The following is a 23829-nucleotide window of genomic DNA, read 5'->3' on the forward strand; positions in this document are numbered from 1 at the left end:
GTCCTTGAGAAATCACCTTCACAAGAATGCAACAGACATGAGGTTACCGTGACCTCGATCCCCAGAATTCAGGTAGCATTCTTGCATTCCAGTGCACATTTGTGCCAAGTTTGTGTGCACTTGTAAAGTAGGTAAAACATCTTTATATTACTCTTGTTTGTATAATTTTCAGAAACAAATAGGAAACAGAGGGAAGATCATTCTCCTAACAGCCTTACAGCCTTACAGCCTTACAGCCTTACAGCCTGCTGTGAGTGATATAGAAACTGACAGTATCACTGTTGCCTTTTACAGTATGCAGTGTAATGTAATTATGCACAATAATGACAATAAGCTGTAAACATATAGTCTTTTAATTCACTTAGTGAATGTTTACATCTACAGGGGACTCTGTTCTCAACCCAGTTATGCAAGTAACCTGTTTTTGAAACAATTCAAGCAAACATTATAACTCAGTTAGAGGGAGAATCCACAGATAGGCTGGAGAAGACGCTTCTAATGTTAAATACTATGAAATGAAAATGGTTATTGTGGCATGTAAACAACCTCACTCCTTTCACTTTAGTGTGCTGAACCCCCCCCAATGTTCATATAATATCATCAGTTCAGGATCATCAGTTCTTTCCCATGTACTAGAAACTGAGAGGGTTGCTGCACCTTTTCATCTTTTTATTGCTTGAGGACTCCAGGGTATAATTTCCATTGAGGATAGGGTGGACATGTCCCCCTCACTTTTCAAAATCCTATCTTTGTACGTCTCACTTTTATAGTTTCAGTTGATTTACTCCTAAAGTCTTTCTGAACACAACAGTATCCTTTGACAGTCCAGCTGTCAAAACCCAGATCAGAGACGAGAGGAGTTGATCAGAATGTTGAAACACTCATTAGAGTTACTTTCAATTATGACTGTGCACTGACAGCAATTAACTTTTATGAGCAGATGCAAGTGATAAAGGACTTTTTGCTCTGGGTTTTGCATCTCAGGCAAGTCTAAAGCTGTCCTATATCTTCTGGGACAGCTTTTTGGGACTGTATAAGAAATTAGAAATTGTGGTTGCACTTTATTTTATAGTAAACTTGTTAAGATGTAAAAAAAACATAATTTGTATAAAATTAAACAAAAAACTAGGAATAATATGTTCTTTATAAGTCACTAAACAAATAAAACTCTACACTAATTAGACACCATGATCCCATACACTAATGAGACATAACAAGCTATACATTGTATCAAATTAGACAAAAACTAAAAATAATAATAATACTAGAAAAAGCACTAGGTTAAAGTAAACAGGAAAGAGATTTATTAGTACAAAGTATTTATAAGTACAAATCTGTAATGTGTCCCAATTAACCCTCTAATTTAGTCAGGCTGCACTTTATTTTACAGTACACTAATAATTCGTAGCAAGGTGCTGCAGTGGCTCAGTAGGTAAAACATACAGCCCATAAACAGAGGCCATCAGTCCTCAGCAGCAACCGTGTGTTTGATTCCTGCCTGTGGCCCTTCCCCCCACTTCCTGTCTATCTAATGCTGTACTGTCAATAGAGACTGAAAAACAAACAAACAAAAAAAACCCCAATAAACTTAATAATACATCGCAAGTTGTACTTTCTATCATATTAGCCAAAAAACTAGAGATAATATGATCTTTATTAGACAGTAAACAAAAACAAGCTGAGTCACTGAATTGCACAAGACTTCTATAGCTGCCAGTGATATAGTTTTTTTTTTTTTTTTAATCTTGTGTGCACAGGATTAAAAAAAAATCACTTTACAGGACTTTTGGGGCTCTGTACATTCATTATTTGCATATTATGTTGGTTCAGTTGCACTTGAGGTGTATGAGTGGGTGCAGGGATGAGTAAGAACAAACACACAGGCACTTTGGGCAGCTATAGGAGTCTTTATTTGAGCATAATTTGTTATAATAGCATCTAAGTGTATATTTTGGGTCTAATGCAAAATAATATGCAGTTTGTAATTACATCATAATTTAGGTGTACAGCGTGTAATTATGATAACTTTGTTTTCTGTCTAATAAAGAACATTATTTGGCTTGTTACGTCTTATTAGTGTACTGTAAAATAAAGTGCAACTCTAATTTCTAATACAGTATAATTCAGTTTTCATACGACTACCATTATCATGGAAAGCACATTATCCAATTCCATTATAGTTGTTATTTGTTAGATTAATATAGATATTTATTACATGGCTTTGTTAAATGGGCTACTCAAGTCTAATTGGTCTGTAACAGCATTTTAAGGTCTGTTATTTCTGTATAACAGAATGTTGCTATGAGGAACAGACCTTTGCTATTGATGCAGCTCTGATCATAGACTCTAGAGGAGCAATAAAATCATTTTAAATCTGTGAAATCATTTTTAATGAATATTTTGTGACAAATTATTATAATTTTTGTTACGTAACCATGTAATAATAATAGATTCTGCATCACCTTGTCGGGGTTTTATTTCACAATAATGACCTACTCACTGTGCATTATCCCTTACATATATAAATGCAATAACCTGCAAAAATCTCTTACTTCACTGGGTCCTCCCCACATCTGAAACAAAACCAAGGCCCTTATGTGGACTGGGAAGAAAGCACTTCATATAATATTCTGTTAAATGGTTTATTCATGACAGCGGGGATAATAAGTCTCAGCAGACCAAAGGTTCATGTAAACAGCTTAACCTGAATGACACCTTAACTGGAGTAAGGCCAAGGTGTGTGTAGAACAGTAAGCTCAGCTATTGTCTGCTCTTGTTATTGTTGGCTCTTGCTCATTTAAAAAAGTTAGTGGACTTTAAAGTGCTTATGTTTCTTCTTCATCTAATCTCCTCTAATCCTTTCCAAGCTTGCATTTTCAAACCAAACTTTACTAGGATACATGCAAGTGCTCAGTTCCTTTTAAAGTTTGAATATATTTTAAATCAGCAAAATAAAATGTGTTGAAAGCTTCAATGAAGCTGGTTTATGCCAGACGTGGTCTCAACATTGCATTATTCCTCCTGGTCTGCCTGTAACAATAAAGCAATATCATCTTGCTTTAGGTGTGTCTGCTTTTGGTAATGCTTTGTGACACAAAAGCAGACACATCAGTGTGAAGGGCATCGAGTGCAGCAACACAAAAGAAATTACATTCAAGAGACTTGTACACACTCCTACTCTCCTGTCGGTTAATGCTGATTCAAACAGTTCTGGTTCCTGTGTGGCTTTATTTGTGTGAACACGAATTTGACTAAATTAAAGTTAGGGATTATGTCAGGGATTAAGTTGTTCAGGGAATCCAATACTTCTCCATTTCTTGCATGAGTCTTTCCCCACAAAGGCAGAGTCAGAGACCTCCGTATCTCAGTAATTGACTGTTTTGTTAGCAATCCCATATGACAAATCGCTCCACACTGGACCATAAATGTAAAGCAATCAGTGGATTAATTTCAGTCAAATAAACCTTCAGTGATGAGAAGTGATGTCAAACTGGAATTCTGTACAGTATATTTATGAAAATGATGGGTTTTACCAAGAAACTGCAACAACCTGTGCTGCCTTTAAACATACGAAAAAATGTCAGTGTTGGTCTTGGTGCATTAGATATGCAAAATAAATAACAAAATAACTGATAGAGACAGTGAATTCATTTGAACACATCATAGCCCAGCATACTGTGTGCGGCTGTTTGTTTACTGGATGTGTGTGTGCTCAGCTCACCATGAGGAAGGTATTGATAAAGCTATCTCTGTCATGCTGCTGTTTACACTTTCTAACACAGCAGTTATCCGGTTTATGCTTTTTCATCTAGAAAATGTTACTTTTAAAAATAGTTTCTAAAGAAATGCTTCTCTTTTTTGACTGAAGCTGATGCTGTTGAGTTCTATTTTAAAACTTAAAATCTGTTGGATCGAAGTAAACTTATGTGAGACTGAACTTTTGGTAAAATAAACAGTTGGAATATACAGTAAGTAAAGATTCATTAACCACTGATCATTGATCATTAAATCCCTCCCTTCACAGCAATTTTCCAATCATAGTTTTGGAGGGTTGTATCTCTTTAATCAATTTCCAAAACCAAAAATACAAGAATAAAAATAATGATCGATTAAATTATGTGTTTATCTGTTTAAATGTTTATCTGCAAATGTGAGCATGCCCAGCTAACCAGCTTACATTGGCTAAGTAGCTGACATAAACAGTAGTAACATACATCACAAAAGAATCTAGCATGTCTTCCAAAGCCAATGAACATACCATTACACTATTATGTTATTATGCAGAATTACAGGTTACATCATTCAGGGCTGCTGCAGTTGCTAACCCTAACCCAGCGATAATCAAGTTGCTTTGCCTGGGGGCCACTTCTGCAAAATGACAGGATGCCAGGGGCCAGTTAACAAACAAACATTATTAATAATTTTATTATTAAGTGGCCCATACCACAACTACCTATGATATTCTTTATTTTCAATTTAATTGACGTCTTATTAACTTATCTAATTAATTAAATGAACTTGGTGTGAGGATCAACAGATAAAGCTTGTATTTATTGCATTTAATAACTGCAGCTGCATTTTAAATCTAATGCTAAAGTAAAATTTGAAAGAGTTTATACAACATTAAACATGCCTAGAAGCTCCTCCATCATGCAATCACTAAAATGTTGGAATGATTCATAACATAAACATGCTACTTAACTGTGTAACTGCTCCTACCAGAGACAGAATGAATAGGATATTCAAACTCATTTAATATGACATACATATTTAAAGGATCAGAATCCACATTTCTGCATAACTTTTGCCCCTCTTCCACTAATAGTTGTCTTTCCCCTGCAGCTCACGGTCTGATCCTGCTGCACTCTGCACAGGCTGAAAGGCCATCATCATCATGCAAAGATCAGCCTCTCTGGTACTAACAACCTGTTTTATCCAATCAAAATTGCTTCCTTTCAAAAACAGTATGAATCAATTTTTCATTGTGAATTAGAATTAGCGCCACTTGGCACTATATTGGAGGCCAGATTTTGGCCCACGGGCCACAAGTTGAGTATCACTGTTCTAATCCATCCATAGACTCAGATGACTGGTGTGCACACCAACTGAGGTAACTCAGCTCTCATGATTTTATTCCAACATGGGAAGATTGTCTTTGACAGTAAAATCACTTGAAATGTTGTTTGGTGTAAGACCAGAAAGAGTCTATAAAGGGCAAAACCGCCACTGATTCAGCACCATGGACAGAGCTGGCAGTCACTGAACTAACAACTGCAGGGAGAGTGTATATTTTCTGAGCTATGGGCCTTTGGAGCAATGGGCATTTGTTTTCAGGATAACAGGCTGTCAGACAAATCCAGTGGGACATTTTTCAGTCTACTGGGATTTCTGAATAATGGGTCATCGGTTGAAAAACAAGCCGAGTTCATTAGCTAGCGAGGCACAACCAGTGAAATATGCTAGCCACAGCCTGCTTCTGTATAGTTCTGTGTTAAATAATAGACTCATTGCTTGATAAATTGGTATGAATTTGTAATAGTAGTAAGCTGTCTGCACCACCACTTTATTTTTTGTTTCAAGCATAGTGCTGATAAGTAGAGCATGACTCAGTATAAGACTTTTGAAGGAGCACCTTTGGTTCATCATCCATTTTTGAAATCACTTTTAAATGATATCTTTCAGATTAACTGACAAGACAATGGCCAGGGAAATATTACAGCATGCAAGCACTGGACACTATGCTGGCATAAATATCCCATAATGCAATGCAGAAGCAACAACAACATCTACATTAGGCAGATAGTGACCAAGGCAACTCTGCTATAACATCAGTAAGATTTCAATTCAAATGTAAGCAAGGTTCAATTTGCAAGGCATAATATGCTTTTTATTTAAAATTAGTTGATTCTTGACACAGTTTATAAATCTGCATCCAGCAAAGAGGCTCTCAGTTTGTGAGGTTATACACATTTATTTACCTAAACTTATGTTGAAAATAGTGAAAACTGTAGGTATGTAGTGCACAGCAATGAAATGCGATTGAAGGCTCTGGAAACAGCTGGTAAGATTTTCTTTTTTTGTTGTTAATTTATAGAACCAATCACAGTGTTTGTTTACAATAACTCCCACGTAGAAAACCCCTGTGTCACTAACGATTTGATAGCAGCAACTAATTTACTTGTTGGGCCACTGACTAAAGAAAATGACTTTGACTTTGAGCTTACCCAAATCTAGCAGGTAGTCCAACCAGTGGTGAGATATCGCTGTTGGGTAGATTTGAGATAACAAAGGTGCTAACAAAGCAACATTCAAGTACTACAAGAAATAGCAATGTATTTGAAAATTTACTTTTTTATTTCCATTAAAAATGGCGAGCTGAGCAGTGTCTGTTTAGTCTGTGCTTTCATCAGACACCACAGGACTGTGTTTTTATTTCAACTGCACATAAAGTGGGTAGTTTAAATTGGTCAGAAACAGCTAGAAAAATAATGAAATAAAACAACATCATTTGGGGCCTGATTATTTGGACATCATGTCGTAGGCCGGAGCGAGGGACTGGAAATGTCCCCCAGGCCGATTCTACATATCTCTGCAATTCAATCAACTGCCAGTTGTCTAGCCAGACGTGACTATTGTTGTTACCATCCCAGTGATTCAGTCTATAAACATAAATATTATATATTTTTTATTTTATTTGTTGAAATCTTTAACTGGGGCAATACAGGTAAACATTGTTAGGGAGAAACAATGTGACCAATGTAATTTAGGATGAAGCCTTTTAATTCAGTATCAGCTCAAAGAAAACAAAATGTTCTTCACACTCTGACTTATCTCTCTGCTACCTCAGTGTTAGTTTGACCCACAACACAGGCTGCATTCAGATTCGACAAGGTACTATATGTAAATAGTCCGGCCCCTAATTAATGAGGCTTGATTCTACTAGTTTGACACTCATCTGCGAAAACAATTAACACAGGTCCTTTTGAACAAGGCAGAGGAAATAAATCAAATGTTAACACAAGGGTGGAGAGTCCTCGCTCAGTGTAATTAGGACAGCGAGAACCTAAAGGCCCTTAGCACTGTGCTTCATTATCAATTGACAACCTGTATGTCCCCTGACAGTGACTGATCTTCATAGGGAGCTGCCTGTGAATGCCTCTCCGCGCAGCAGAATGGGGAGGAAAATGAGATTTGCAGCCTTTTGTCTCAGTGAATAGATGCTGCTCTTCACCGCTTTCTACCTGTGCAAATTCAATCAGTGTGCACCCTTTGTCGTTGGTTATACACTTAAGGTATGGGTTTACTTTAAATTATATTTACTCACACTGTGTCATGGTTAAATTTGAGAAAAGGGCATAGCACATAAAATAATTATGATGATATTGAGCCTTGATTAGTTTCAAGAATAGTGACATCATCATCATCATAATCATCATCACCATTATTATTATTATTATTATTATTATTATTATTATTATTATTATTATTACATCATGTTTTGGTTGAACAAACACTCAAGGAAATAAATAAATCAGACAAGTATTTCTCAGCTTGGTTGTGGAGTTTGGATTAAATGTAACTGCATCTGTCTGCCTCTTCCCTCTCAGACGGCTGGCTTCTGTCCCTGATGATTCGTCTGAGGCCATTATGCATTCTACCTGAGTTTTTCTTCTATTAAATAATCGAGAGAAGAGTGTGTCATACATCTGTTTTAATAAACAGTAGGGTTCTGCATGGAGAATTTCCATAATTAATCTAACAAATGTGAACTCAGCAGTGTATCTGAACCCATTGTTATAAAGCAATTACAGCAGATGTGCATAAAGGTGGCCTGAGAAACTGCTCTCCTTCCAGAAATACACAGAACCTCACGAATCTCACGCATCTTTTATGTTCATGAAATAGATGATATGGGGAGAATTTTTCCCCCATTTCAAAAGGGTGTCCTTTTGCTTTTCCACAGTAGATAGATTAGACTTTTTTTCTTCAAAGCCTCCCAAAGCTCTGTGTTTAATCACATTATGGCATTTCCCGCACTGCCTCGGTATGGTTGCAGGGCTCAGGTTTAAAAACCAAGCTATGCCTTTCAATTTTTACCCGCAATTTGTACAATTCATGGTCTGCTGTCAGGGACAGAATCCTGTATCACTCTCAGATTCCTCTCTTCTATCATCAGCCCTGACATTAAAAGATAAGATTTGATCCTGATGGGATTTGATCTTTAACATTAAACTGAGGCCATGGTCCCAGTCTATACAAAATGCCATCAATCACATCTTTAATCTCCCTCTGCTCTCCCTGTGCACTTTGCACATGGAGGAATTTACAGTGATTGCAGTGAAATGTCTCCCTGCTGCTCTTTCTGGGGGATTAGTTACATTCACTCATTAGCACTAGGTGAAAAAAACCACAAAATTATGGTTATTAGTGGTAATTTTAGCACTTCAGTAGCAACTTAATCTACTGAAGTATTACTCAGCACTGTACTTAAAATGATGTGTACCAGTAATATAAGTTTCATTTTAATGATGCACCAGAATCAGGCTGAAATATGGACTACCTTTTATGTGGGAAACCATAAAATATAAATGCAACAAAAATACATATACTGAAGGGTGATGCCACAGATCAGATCACATACTGTAAGAGGCCAGAAGTCTCTGTGGTACATTTAAAATCTCATGTTTCACGCTGAACTCAAACTGTCAGCACACAGCTAAAGAGACCTGCAACAACTTTAAATGATATACCTATTCCAGCTGAGCTTTATATGGAAATCATAAAATACACTTTTCATAAAAGCATCATAGCCTGAAAAGTCACATCAGATCACATACTGTGTACTGTAAGAGCTCAATAGTGGAGGGAAAAGTTGTCTGTACAGCTGTAAAACAATAATTAATACTATTTTTCACAGAGGACAATGGCTAATTGCTGAACCAGCAGATTACTTATCACTGGGAAACAGACCTGTTTTGACTGGATAACAGATCTGCATTTTAAGCACTTTCACATTATATTACAGATGGGAGATTCAGTTTGCAGCTTAATGCAGATGGGTGGCTAATTGCTTAGTTTTTAATGAAAATGACAAATACTTGTCAAATAGTATTTAAAAAAAAGCCAAATCCATCATCAACTGTTCGAATTTTTAATTATGCTTGTCTCAAACTGAGCCTTATCAAAATCACTAAATGTACAAACCCCAAATCCCAAAAAAGTTGGGATGCTGGTTAAACTGTAAATAAAAACAGAATTCAATGATTTGCAAATACTTTGCAAGAATACAAAGGCAAGATATTTAATGTTCAAACTGCTAAACTTTATCATTAATTATATGCTCATACTGAATTTGATGCCTCTAACATGTTCCAAAAAAGTTGGGACAGGGGCAGGAGCATGTTTACACTGCGTTACATCACCTTTTCTTTTAACAACACTCAGTAAGTGTTTGGAAACTGAGGACACTAATTGTTAAAGTTTTAAAGAAAAATTCTTTCCCATTCTTGCTTGATATATGACTTCAGTTGCTCAACAGTCTGGGGTACCTTTTGTTGTACTTTTTTTGCTTCATAATGTACCACACATTTCCACTGGGAGACAGATCTGGACTGCAGGCAAGTAAGTCTAGTACTCAAAGTCCTTTACCACGAAGCCATGGTGGTGTAACACACACACAGAATGTATCTTGGCATTGTCTTGCTGAACTAAAAAGGGATGTCACTGAAAAAGGGTCACACATCTGAATGGCAGCATATGTTGCTCCAAAACCTTTATGTACCTTTCGGCGTCAATGAAGCCTTCACAAATCTGCAAATTACATAACCCCATACCATCACAGCTGCTCGGTTTTGAACTTTGTGCTGGTAATAATCTGGATAATCTTGTCCTTTTTATCACTAGCCCTGAGGACATGACATCCATGATTTGCAAAAATCAAAGTTTTTAATGAAATGCTGCCTGAAGGGTCAAAGGTCACAGGCATTCAGTGTTGGTTTTCAGTCTTGCCCCTAACATGCAGAGATTTCTCCCGACTCTGATTTTTTTAATGTATATTTCTGAGTTTTTCATGCTTTTATTTGATAGAGACAGGTGAAGGGTGAAGACAGGAAAGGTGGTAAAGACAGGATGGCAGTACATGAGGCGTATGCTCTACCAGCTGAGCTACAGAGGCACCTCACTCTGAATTTTTAATGATATTATGGACTGTAGATGGTGAAATCCCCGGTGAAGTTCATCCTATCCTTGCTTGTGAGCGACTGAGCCTTTGGAAGATGCCACTTTTATACAATCATAATACCAGTCTGTTACCTATTAACCTGTTTACCTGTGAAATATTCCAAACAGGTGTTTTTGAGGATTTGACAACTTTCCCAGTCTTTTGTCACCTCTGTCCCAACTTTTTTTGAAGGTGTTGTGGGCATCTAATTCAGATTGAGTGTATATTCACAAGTTTGAACTCAGTTTGAACATCATCTATCTTGTCTTTCCACTATTCTCACTTGAAAACAAGTCCAAAATTATTTGCAAATCACTGCATTCTGTTTTTATTTACATTTTACACAACATCCCAACTTTTTTGGAATTTGGTTATACCTGAAACTATCTTGAGTTATGGTACATTTCTCTTTCGTCACTTAGGCAAACCAGAAACAGCCTCCTGCATAGGTTGACCATCATATATTTTGAGTATATTTTGTAGTGTTTTATTTATGATAAAGTGGTCTTGATGAGTAAGAAACATTTTTTTGTAAATTTGCCTTATGTTCAACTGACACATCAAGGATTACTGAATCACTAAAGGGTTTATCAATTTATCTGAATTGATGCTAAAAGCCAGCTGGCACTTAACTGTATGGGACAGAGATATCTGCCAGACACACAGCAGCTGATTTGGTGGCACCTCTGCTGCAATATGTTAACATCTTTCCTCAATACTGAAAGCCTGACAACCATCAATCTCTGGATTAAGAGGATTTCATAAGACAACATGTGAATAATCTGTTACAAAACTGAATAAGCCCAGAACAATGAAACTAACACCATGATGCTCATTTCAAGTTGTAAAAACAGCTCAAAACTCCCTTCATGGTGATGCACTGCAATCCACTTCACTTCTGAATCATTGCTATCTTTTAAGAGGTACAATAATGGCCACTGTCACTGTATTAGTTTTACAACACTGACAGCATGACAGAGTCCATTAATCACTACAGTCTCCGGAGGACTCCCTGTTACATGATGACCTGCTCCACAGCAGAAACACAGGGACTGTTTCAAGGAACTTCACCCCAAATTGAGGTGAAAACAATAGTCTGTCATTCATACACTTATCACAATGACTGCAAATTACAGGATGCATGCATAACTACACGTGTATGCGTTGGTGATGAATAAGCAATCCTATGCAAATTGGTTTCTGGCAGAAGATTGTGCAGCGATGTTAATAACTTGTTGTGTTGACTGTGCATAAAAGGATGAGGAACAATGTGACTCAAAAATGTTGTGATGCAGGAAACAAAACTGTGGCTGCGTCAAGGATTTAGTCATGTGACTGATAAATCTGTCATGCTATCTGCTATGTTCCCTTTATTACCTCCACTAAGGAGGTTATGTTTTTGGTTTGGTTTGTTTGTTGGTTGGTTGGTTGGTTTGTTTGTCAACCGTATTATGGAAAATTTACTGGCCAGATTTTCATGAAGCATTTGAGCATATCCAAATCATGGGGTGGATGCACACATTATTTTTCACTTATGTTAACATTGTGAGAGCAACTGTAACAGGGGTGACTATGGCAAAATGAACTGAATTTTGTGCATAAATAAAACGAATAATGTGCTGTGACTAAACATACAACAAAATATAACAGCCACCTCAAACATGACTGTAGAGCCAAATGCAGCAGTTATGTAAGAAATACATTAGCTTTAACAATCATATTCTGATTGTGTTGTTGATTTTCATTCATTTTAGCCAACAATGTTTTGCCTTAAAATATGTTGCAGGATCAGAACAATTTTGGAAATATATCCAGACACATATCGTGGTTGGACTGGGTTTAGCAGAGGTCTGCGTTCTATATACAGTATATTGACAGAAGCAAAATTCTAGCCTTTAATAAAAAGAAGGACAAACATGTTTACAAAAATACAATATGTATTTACATAAAACTACCATAATACCAAACTACATAATGTAAGTAGAGGCTGGATTTAACTACTAATAATTTGTTCATGGACAAAAGAAAACACTCTAAACATTCTTAATTTTTGGAAAGTGGCTATTTATAATACTGTCAGAAATCATGGGACTCGCAAACTAAAAGTTGCAAAACACTGCTACCACCACCACCAACCCCCCGTTGCTGTCTGCAACAGCTGTGTGTTTGAATCCTGCCAGTGGCCCTTTGCTGCGTGCCACTCCACAACTCTCTCTTCCCATTTCCTGTCATATCTTCAGCTGTCCTGGCTTTGGCTAAACAGACAGCACTTATAAGCAGGATCGGTTGATTGCTTGTTTTGATTTTAATGGGATTTGTTGAGAACAAGACAAATACAAAATATCAGCCTTATTGTTTGACATCCTTAATATAACCTCAGTCAGACCCCAGTCGGTTTGACCTTGGGTTTCTTGAGGGAATAACGTCAAAACAACACTTAGAAGTGCAAATCTGTTTTTGCTTTTGGCAGGGCTGCTTTATATGGCTTCAGCAAGTGTTAGACAAGTGAAGTATTGCAGCATTCTGTACACCTGAATGGTAAAAACTAAGTTGAGTCATTCCACAAAGAACTACACTCTGGGAGGAACAAAGAAAACAATGAAAGAAGAGTGCTGGCGTAAAGGATAGAGCAAGGTGAGATTTGTGGGAGAATGATAAAGAGGAAATGTTCTGTTCATAAATTATAAAGCAAAGAATGATACATGATAACTACTAGCTTCCTCATGCTTTTCATTGAAGTTTTAAATCAATACCGCCCTCGATTAGGTACAATTATGGACATTCTTGCAGTATCACTTTTATAAGACAGACTGACAGTTTGACAGAGTCCATCAATCAGTGGTCAACATGATACCCACACTGCAGGGCATACTTTCCCAAAGACAAATACAGGATGTAGCAACAAGGACTCATCGAGTGCTGCTGAGCTGTTAATGTGTTTCAGTAGATTGTACAGTGCAGGATTCTTGTAGTGGAATCATAACATTCAGTACGACATCTTGTGTACTCACTGATTGAAAAAAGAAACAAACCTGGACCTTAGTATAAAGAGGTCCTGCTACATTCTGGAAACATGCTCAAAGAAAATTGTGTAATGTCGTAGAAAAAAAAGCAAAGTGAGATATGAGGGAAGAAAATGTTCAGGACAAACTCATCTTTCCATAATCCCCTAGTCTCAGCGCTCCCACCCCTCTTTCCAACCTCCAATTACAAAGAGAAGAAATGCCTCGCTTTTTACTCCACAGAAATACACAGGCTCTACATCAGAACTCAATTTGGTTTGGTAATGAGACTGCGCTTGTGCATTTCCCCATGCAGACAGCCCAATCTTCAATTGCCAGCACACATGGGGGCTTTGCTTAGCAGGAAGGCTCTGAGGAAATAGACGAGTAAAAGTGTTGCCTTTTTTCATTTGGATGAAACTTAGAGCTCACCTTGTATCTTCTTTTCAAAATGACCTTGAGAAAATTCCAAGATCTGAGCAGAAGCACATTTTTAACAAGAGCTTTCAATATTTTTTGATATGGATCCCAGCGTTGTGTGAACAAAGCGATGTGAACAAAGATTTAAAGACTGTTGGTCAAGCCACTACCTGCACCTCAAGTGGAGTATTCTCTTTTTGCATGTTAATGAGGCAGCTATTCACAATGCAGAGCTTCATGGGGTTGTGATTTACATATACATACAGTACACACATACATCATGCACAGTTACTTGTACGGCACTCTTTGTCAAGGTGAACTATGTGTTTATTTTAACATGCTCCCACTGGCTTTTTGTGTGTTTCAATTAACTACAAACCACATTTACTTTACTGCACTTGTTACATTTCAGGCAGCCATTATTATCCATTCAATTCACCACAGAATTAAAATCTATTCGCTGCAAGTAGGCACAGATTTGAAAATACTGGCATCTGTTTCAGTTGCATTTCTAATCCAAAAGTGATCAAATTCACATTACACCAAAACGTTTTAACATATGCAACAGACTTGGCTCCTGAAAGAAGTATGTCAACAAGGGATGCATGACAAAATTGCCATGTCATCGGTCTCTGCCAATAAAGGCTTTGATGAAATATCAGACCGAAGTGCACATTTTTGCTCATACGACAGGCCAATAAGATGATGCTTTAATTATGTGCACACAACATATGTGGAGGTCATTGAAGCATCTACAACTGCAAAGTTGCTATTTCATTGACATGGATTAGCTAGTATCTGGTGCACAGCATCTTTTCTCTTTTTGAGACTAATGTATTTTGTACACAATCCCTGATATTAATTAACTTAACTTAACTTACATGCATCCTGTGACTTTTGTCATGTGACTTTCATGTTGTGAGTTGCTTTAAACCAAACCAAACTGAAACTGTTTCACAGTGTTAACCACTTGTTAAAAAGGCTTTATGACCATGTCAGAAACAGCCACTAAAGGGTACCTCATGCGTCAGTGTCAGATGCTGAGGGGTGGTGACAAATTTGGTGGAGCCAAATTACATTCCTTCAACACTACAAATGTAATGGCCCATCTTCAGAACCATCATCCCGACTCTTACAACAAATTAGTAAGAACAAAGAGAAACATAAACCAGCAAAAAACCTATCTGCAGTAGTTTTCTTATTTTGCTCAGTGAACGTGTACATTTTGAAAAGAATCGTGGGTCATCACAATAAGAGTACGCACAATAATATATTAATTTCAATACAAGCAAGCTCTCTCTGCAATCACATGGAAAAAATATGTGCATACATGGGTACTGGCATCTGCAATCTGCAAAAATTAGTTAGAAAATGTCAGCATACTGGAAAAAATCCAATACCATGTGTCCCAAGCCAACTCATAATGCTTGGATATCAGACTTTAACACAGTGGTCCTCAAAGCATCCAGGTTTGCCTTGAGGACAGGCCAAGAGCACGGTAAGATTCATCTCCACTTTTTCACTGTACATATGTCACTGCATCAAAAAGTGAGGCAACATTTACATTAACATGCAGGATGTTTTCAGACATAAAATTAAAAGAAAAAAGAAAAAAACAATAAACATAAAAATCACCATATTAAAAATGCTGTTAAATATGTGATTAGTTTGCCAGGTGCACAGCAGTCACAAACAGTGATGGAGAGATTTGTCGCAGTAAAAAGAGCTCAAAGCTGTTACATCTGAGCCCTCAATACAATCTAAGATGACCAAACCTGAGCCAACCGAAATAACAAAGATCTGGCTGTACAGTGAAAGATACTTGACTTAAGGCTGTGGGCCAAAACCATCAAAAATGGCAATGGTGACAAGAAAGCTCAAGAAAGAAAACACTCCTCTGGGCAGCAAAGATACTCCAAAAGTATGTGCATGTTTCTTTTTATCCTTGAAAAACTCAAATCTGAGCTAATTTTACTTTTTCAGGACTGAAGAAATGTATTTAACAAATTAGTGTAATTAATTGTTATTCATTGTTTAGATAAGTGCAGTATTTATCCACAAACCCACCCGGTAACATAAATCTGATTACTTTGTTTTAGCCTGACACATGAAGGGTTGCCATGGAAAGAAAATCTATGGTTTAGGGAGAAAAAAGAAGAGGGGAAGAGAAAATGATCCCTGCATGCAACTGCATTAATGATACCCTAACTTAATAAAAGATGAAGATGATGAACAGTAATGTTCACTGTGATGGAGTATTTATCCAAAGCAACTTATAAGTCAAGTGGGTTGATTTTGATATCATGCCGAGATGAATGGAAACCAACGGCTTCTAAAATGACTGCCTAAAAATTTACATTAAAAGTAATAAATAATAAGATATTGGAATAATTTCCTGCCTGCCCTAATTTTTCAAATACATGTCCCTGAATGCCCTAACTCTCCATGTAAAGCCCGTCCCATCCAGATCACACGAAAGGGGATTAAAGTGTCTGAGTTACACACAGTTCAAGTAAAATTATTATCAACTTTACTTTTCAGTGTGTGCAAAGGGGATTGGACTTACATAGTCGTCGTATGATTCATGTGTGACGGCTAACAGCGGGGGCCTGTACCCAGCACTCCCTGCTGCCCCCCTGGCTCTTGGAGCTTGTACCTCCCTCGTTAAAACAGTCGTGGGAAGTTTGCTGTGCGTCGCTGCCGCTGTCGCCCGAGGTGCTGCTGCACTCCTTCCTGTGCCTCTGTGGCCCCTGGTAAAGCAAACAAGCGGACAGACATGGCATCACTTTGCCCTAAGAGACATACTGTGTGACATTTGTAAATAAGTCGCTGTGATTTCAGTTAAAAGTGGAGTTAAGACAGTAAGAAGTCTGTTAAATCCCTCTTATCGTTGCGTATGTGCAGGCTGCCTCTGTTGGTGGTTGTCGTACAGTAAGCTTGGGTGAAACACAAGATAAGCATAACCTCCACTGGCACTGAGGTAGATCATGTAATGATCAGAGGGCTGAAGAGTGTCACTTTGTGTCTTTCTCAGTACTGCAAACATGCCTGTGGGATGCAGCTTGGTTATTTCAATAGCATGATGGAGCAGTGCTGAGCCTATTTGTACAGAATTGCACATCCGTCTGCCCGAAGCTGCTGAAGACACTCTGGTTGTAGACACACAAATAGTCAGACAGGTATAGTTTTCAAAAGGGCAATGACTTATTTAACAGTTTCCAGTAGAGAAGCATTAAAGGCCAAAGGACTTGGGCAGGCATGAGGGATTTAATGCGGATTGTTTCTTTTATGGAGGTGTGACTGTCCAGCAGCAGAACCACATGAACACTGCAGGGAATGAAGGGTGGATTTAGCACCACAAAGCCATCTTTTGTCTGCTAACTTCACATTTTAACATCAGTATGATGTAGGTGGGCTAGGATACCCTTTCTTCCTCTGGCACATCCTTCACTAGGTAGCAGTCCATTGTGATCCAAAAATACAGACACTCAAAGGGGAATTACTGTTGCATATTTTTCATGGAGATTTTCAATAATCGCTTATCGGTGTGCCATAAGGAGAAAATCTGGGTAGAGAAGTGGTGGTGGGTGACTTTAAATTGGGGGCGTCCCATGTTGCTGCTGGATTTAGCTCATCTACATGTGCTGCCTGAATTAGGCCAGGCTGTCATGGCAAACTATACCTGCTTACTCCTGAGGGACCGCCACGCTCAGGTGGATTACGGACAATTTGCTCTAAAAACGAACTTAAAAGGAGACTGGTAGAAGCAGGCGTTTCACTCGAGAAGTTGCATGCATGGCTAAGCCAATCAAACGCTCTGTGACATAAAGGTTTTCTGTAGCTGGTCCTTCCTACGTCCTTAAATCCCCTTGAGCTACAGTATATGGAAAACAACTAATATTTGAATTATCATGAAGACTGAACTGGGAAAGAAAATGAAAAGCATAAAACAATTAGCCTGAGGAGGGGAGCTAAGAACAGGTTAATATGAATTATTGAAATTCTGCCAGTGAATCCAATTAATTTGAAAATTCACCATGAAGGTGGATACCTGCTTTTTATTTTTAAAATATGTATTTGGCATCATAACACTACACACTTAGATTTAGATTATCTATATATGAGTAAAAAATATTGCAATGACTTTTGGGTAACTGCATTTGCATCTCTAGGTTTGTGGATATAGTACTTTGAATCATGTTAATTAAATGCATTTGTTCTTGCTTTTATTTACCATAACTGTTAAAGCTACTACAAGGTGTTTTAACTGGTATTAGTTTAATACTGATGCCTCTATATGACCTACATAAGCAAACAAGATCATCCATGAGATGACTGACTATTACTGTACACTTATTCTTAATGTCTCTCACCAGGTCGGTTTCTCCTTGAAATAAGATCGAACAAGCCTGTGTTTAGATTTTCCCAGACAAAGTTATATTGAAAAGTACATTAGCTTGTTAAAAATAAGTGTGAGGTTTTTATTTTTGATGTTCTGCTTAAGTGGTTTTTATGGTGTAAGAATATAAAAGGACCGTCAGCACAGATGTCACTCTTGTACTTGTGATTTTTAAACCTGGGCCTTATTTTTTTTAATACATATTTTGGCATCTACATGACCACAAAAAGTACAAAAGATTTTGGAACTGGTCCAGTCAATTGTCTCAGCTGGCAGCCAAAAAAACTGAGTGCAGCGGCTATAATGTAATCCTTGAGGGCAAATCCACCCATCAAAGTATGTCCACTAAAAGTGCTTGTTTCTGTAACTGACTAGCTTGAAATGCTGCGTTCCAGACAACTCAGAGCACCGGCTTGTGAACTTGTAGCAAAATAATCCACCTGAGTTCATGAGCAAACAATTTTCTGATGTCACACAACAATGGCAGCACCCATGGAAGCTAAAATAATACAAACAATGAAGACTTGTCTCTTTTGCTCCTTTTTCTGCTTGACTCTGTTTGACTCTGTGTGGCAGCCCAGCACAGCAGAGTTTGCATCCACTCCAAGGTGTATTTAACTGATGACTGCCTGTCTTCGGTGGAGCATCTGTACGGTCAATAAACGGCCCAATAAATTTGCCACAATAAAAACGCTTTTATTATGAAGCAGTAGAATCAGGAATTTTTTTCATGGTTTTCATCGGCAGTAACTAACACAACTCCTATTTAACCTGAAACAGTAAAACAAAGCAGATACCTGAAAGTACAAACAGTGACACAGGAGAGAAACTAACCTTCAAATCACAGAGATTCAGGTAGAAGTTACAAAAGTACTGAGAGCTAAACACACAGACACTTTAAAAAAACTTCTGCTCTCCTGCAGAGTCTCAGTGGACATAAACTTGGTCAATCACCAATTTTCAGCGGGTTTAGCTGCATTTAAAACACTTGCACACATGCTTTTTTTTGGTCATTAAGACTCCCAAATATGTAAAAATAGAGCCCAGGTTTAACAATACTGGAATGACCTTTTAAAGGGAGCTTTGTAATGTGTGAGAAAGTAACCCTGATAAACTGATTCAGGTTATCCTGGCTTAGACTTTGAAACTGGTGGTGTGGAGTTTAACAGAAAAATACAAACTACTGTGCTCTTTTTTTTTCACACGACTGTACCTGGTGGATATTGTGGTTGCTGGTCGTACACTCCTCCCCTGCGCACTCCTCCCTCTGCTTGACTCATCAGAGCCGTTCAACAGGGACAGCTCTCTCAGTTGCTCCTGTCTGATCTCGTCATTGTAGTCCTGCGGGAACGAAAGACAGCACATCTCATATTAAAAAAAAAGGAAATTTTTCTACTGACTGCAACAGATGCTCACAACAGCAGCAAATGTCATCAAATTAAAATTATCTTGACACACAGGAAACACACGTCGTTGCAGAATGTTGAATACTCAGTGAGGAATGGTTTCGTTTGGTTATGTTTGGAAACAAAATATAGGAGAGAGATTAGAAATGTAAGGAAAGACAATACATATTTCCTCAAAAGAGCTGTGAATTATTATGTGTGAATTATTTTCCTATTAAGGAGTCTGCAGACCTAGTGTTAAGTTTTGACAACAAATTGCCTTCTGGATGTCTGGAGGACAAAAAGATTTCCAAATAATTTCACAAACCTGTATGCTGAGAAGACGGTGCATAAAAAGGAAATTAAATCAAAAGACCCTTCTTCTCACTTTAAAGCAGCAAAAAAAATATTGCTCTTTTTGTCGGCACACACACACAGCCTGTAATTGACAGTTTTAACAACTTTGCGTGGAATATCGTTATCTTGTGATTCCAAACCATTTTTCTCAACCCGTTATCAAACATGATATGGATCATTACACAGCAGATAAGGGGGTGGACAAAGCAGTATTCATTATCTTGTCATTGCTGACAGATAAACAGGCTTATTTCTCGGAAACACATAAGCAAAGCCCACAAGATTTGGTACCTCAGGCAAAATGTTTTTGTAATGGCGACAAAGAAATGGAGGCAGCAAACAATTTCTTTCGTCATCAGTGTTTTTGACAGCCACATTTTCTAACTTTGTGTTGTCTTCATGACTGGGTGTCACAAACGGAAAAGAGGGCAAGAAAGCCCCCCAAAACTTACACACATTTCAAAATAAATACAGGTCAAATAAAAGCCAGTTTGCACCCGAGTTTCCAGAAAGTGATACAGTGTAAGAGATGAAAATAATTTCTTGTGGTCTACATTAATCATTTCTCTAAGGGGACAGTTCACACCAAAGTCAAAAACACATATTTCCTCCCTGGCCTGTAGTGCTATTTATCCATCTAGATTTTTTTGGTGTGAGTTGCAGAGTTTTGGAAATATTGGCCAGATAGATGTCTGCCTTCTCTATAATGGGAGTAAATGGTACTCAGCTTGTGATGCTCACAGCACCAAGAAACACATTTGAAGTAGACTTTGAAAAATTCAAAACCAGTCTCTCTTTCCAAAAATCATGACCTGCTTACTCAAGATAATCAACAGACCTTACTGTGAGCAGTTTCATGTAGAAACTACTTTCTTTCTAATAGAAAGAAAATAGTTCCTAAGTAGTTTCAGTAGATTCTACTGCAGAAAAATGTAGTTCCAACATTAGGTCACGATTTTTGCAAAAAGACGTTTCTGTTGAGTTTTCAAATGTATTTGTTTGGTGCTTTGAGCATCACTGGATTAGTACCATCCAGTTTCATTATACTGGAGAGAAAATTGCACTACAGGCCAAAAGAAAGAAATATATTTTTGATTTTGGAGTCAGCTGTCCCTTAACCTTTTTATAGTCTTACAACATGAAGTGCATTACGTCTTTGAGCGTGAATCCAACCAGTAAATTAACTGCACATTGATTATAAGATATGATTCTGTCTAGAGTGCATTGATAAGGGAAGAACTGAACATGAATGGGTGTGCAGGCTCTGTGTGAGTTAGATCACAGCTCACACATGCAGTATAATCCATTATTCTGGTGAATTAGTGTCACTTTTTTTTTTTTTTTTACACCTTTTTATGCTACTCTGCGTATTTCTATTATATTACATCTTGAAACCCACCTACACCACACAAAGTCATAGAAGAATATTTTTCCACTCTGTGATTTGCATTGTTTTGACACAGAATGTAATCGGATCTTCAACTAAAGTCTATTATTAGATTTAAATAATTCTGTGTGGGTGCCAAAACATGTGAAACTCGTTTATTTTCTAAATGTGTGAAAAGTAAAAAAATCTTGACTCATGAGATGCAAAAATTCACACTCTTCACACTCATATTCTCAGGAACTTTTTTCAGCTTGATAATGTCAGTGGGTCTTTTCAGCATGAGCTGCTCATTTTCACCATTTTAACAACTCTTACAGCAATTTCTCAAAAAAAGGTTGAATTTCCTCCCGACTCATTTTTTTTTTTTTTTGGTCTTTTTTAACTTCACTTGGGTGTTTCACTTTCACTGCAGAATGATGTATGTAAAGAATTTGACAATAGAAGGGCTTTTCAAATTCCACTGCTGAAGAGGGAAAAGTTAAATCTGAGTTTAATATCTTACAGATAAGATGATTTAGTGACATTACTAGTTTGGTAGCCAATCATGGTCAAATATGCAATTTACATAAGTGTGATATAGAAAGTTGAGGCCTCCACCACACATTAACTGAGAATGGATTTAGGATAGTTTGGATTAATTTGATGCTCTGAAGCAAAGCAATCTATTGTTTTTTTTTAAGTGGCTAAAATACCTTTTGTTGCTGACTCATTGGTTAGCTTCTGTGCTGGTGCCCCTCTCTGCTTCTCCAAACTGGGGGCGTGTTGATCACCATCTATTGTAACTAATACACTGACTATCAATGAGTAACTCATACAAGTCCATATTAAATAATCTTAACTATCCCTTTAAGTGAAACCGGAGGCAACTTGTGTCCCACTGCTGAAGATTCCCTGGAGGTTTTGACCACTATTCCCACTACAGAGCTGTGTTCTTACTTGTGGGTGTCCGTTTTGTTTGTCAACAGGTATGCGCCAACAAAGTCAGCGAGGAAGAAGACTGCGAGCCACTAAAATGAATATGCACTCAACACATTTGTTTGAACCTCGAGGACACACACAATCTGTCTTGGTGAGTAAGAAAGAAACTAACATTTTCTTTCACAAGGAAACTCCACTGGGCACCTTTAAACTTTGAATATTCAAAGATTCTGTATTTTTTAATGAGGGAAAAGGAGTTGATGCAGTTTATTAGAATTTCTGACTAGTTGTTTTTTGTGAAAAAACTTAGATCCAAGTTATTTCATGCAGATTGATTTAGATGTCAGGTATTTTTATATGTCCTAAAGCATGTCTGGAGGGTTCTTTAAGATCTTGACTTGACTACATGAAAAACATCTTCAACCATCATTTTAGAAACTTCCTCCAAGTGTTTCAGTTCATTATGTTAATTATGGCCATAGACAGTTTAATATTCCCCTATACAGAGCATATTTGGCCACACATAAGCAACAAATATTTTAACATTTTGATGGCTTCTTCCCATGCCTGTAGATATGACAGGAAATGATGGGAGAGAAGGCAGAAATGACAATTCAACAAAGGTCCCTGGAAGAAACCAAACATCTTGAAGAAGAAAGTTGTAATATTTTTGCTATAATTTTCCACAAAATGACCATGATATGTCATCAGAGATTAAGGAAACATGTTTAGTTGTAATACTCTTCTCTGACAACAATGCTATAGTCCTTTGAAATGTCTATTCTTCTATATATATTGCTCCTTTATTAAGATACAACTTCAGCATAATTTTCCTCTTGCACCACTACTCCACTTTACTATAAAAAAAGAGTGGGTGTCACATTGTCTCACAATTTAATTTACAGAAACAGAATCTGATCATCACCTGCTCCCTGTATGATACACATCCTGACACCCACATGTCACTAAAAAAGATTTTAAAAAAGCATCCTCATTGTAGATTTCCAAAACATTTGACACACAGCACACGTGTGTCTCTTGTTAATGAATTAATAAGGCCTACAGCATTCTGTTGGTTTGAAGAAGACTGGCACAGCTTTTAATTGGGAAGCTGGCAGCTTATTCAAAGCACAACAAATATGCCAGAGCTTGTAAAAGTTGACTGTTGACAGAGGCGTTAACATGAGAATACAGAGATAAACCCCCTGCCGAGGCTTCTCGGGTCAGACTGTTTGCTCACTGAGATTAATTCTGACCATGCATGACCTTGTACACACACACGCAATGCCCTTCACAGAGACTTTAAGGGGTCAGCACACGAGGCTTGGCTGCCACATGTCTCCGTTAGTGGCTGTGTTGACTGATTTGTATGCATTTTGTCTGTATGAGCCAGTTGGCTACAGGACCATTTATGAAAGAGTTGCTCCTATATCCTTGTATGTTGTGCTGGCAAAAATACAGATACACACACATAAGATAATAATACTAAATCTCAGTGGATTTGATGTTTAATTAAAACAGATGTCAAGCCAGATCTCCTCTGAGTCCTTGAGACTTCTAGTGATGATTTTACATTTTTCAAGAGAAAACATATTAAAGAAATAACAACCAAAGACAACAACTAAATCTCAGATTTTGAAGAAATCCAAGTCTAAGTTAGTTGTGTTTCCACATGTTGTGTATTTTGCATGAACTAAAGGTATCTATAGGGGCTGTTTGATCCATCTTATGACTGTAGTAAG

The 23829-nt window shown here is 37.5% G+C and overlaps 1 protein-coding gene across 3 annotated transcripts in view; it reads right to left on the reverse strand.

Annotated features, from left to right (window-relative positions):
* Positions 1–23829, reverse strand: part of khdrbs2 (KH domain containing, RNA binding, signal transduction associated 2) — a 99878-nt gene that overhangs the window by 15516 nt on the left and 60533 nt on the right. For all 3 annotated transcript variants that reach the window (XR_014771875.1, XR_014771876.1, XM_084736601.1), the window contains exons 5-6: positions 19254–19381; positions 16208–16391 (exon numbers count right to left, since the gene is read on the reverse strand). Coding sequence is in view for 1 of the 3 variants with exons in the window: in XM_084736601.1 (XP_084592727.1) it covers positions 16208–16391; positions 19254–19381 (312 nt within the window). In the remaining 2 variants the exon portion in view is untranslated. The remainder of the gene's footprint in view (positions 1–16207; positions 16392–19253; positions 19382–23829) is intronic.

The sequence above is a fragment of the Lutjanus erythropterus genome, chromosome 14 (genome assembly GCF_056507025.1).
Source record: "Lutjanus erythropterus isolate fLutEry1 chromosome 14, fLutEry1.hap2, whole genome shotgun sequence".
Taxonomy (NCBI): Eukaryota; Metazoa; Chordata; class Actinopteri; order Lutjaniformes; family Lutjanidae; genus Lutjanus; species Lutjanus erythropterus.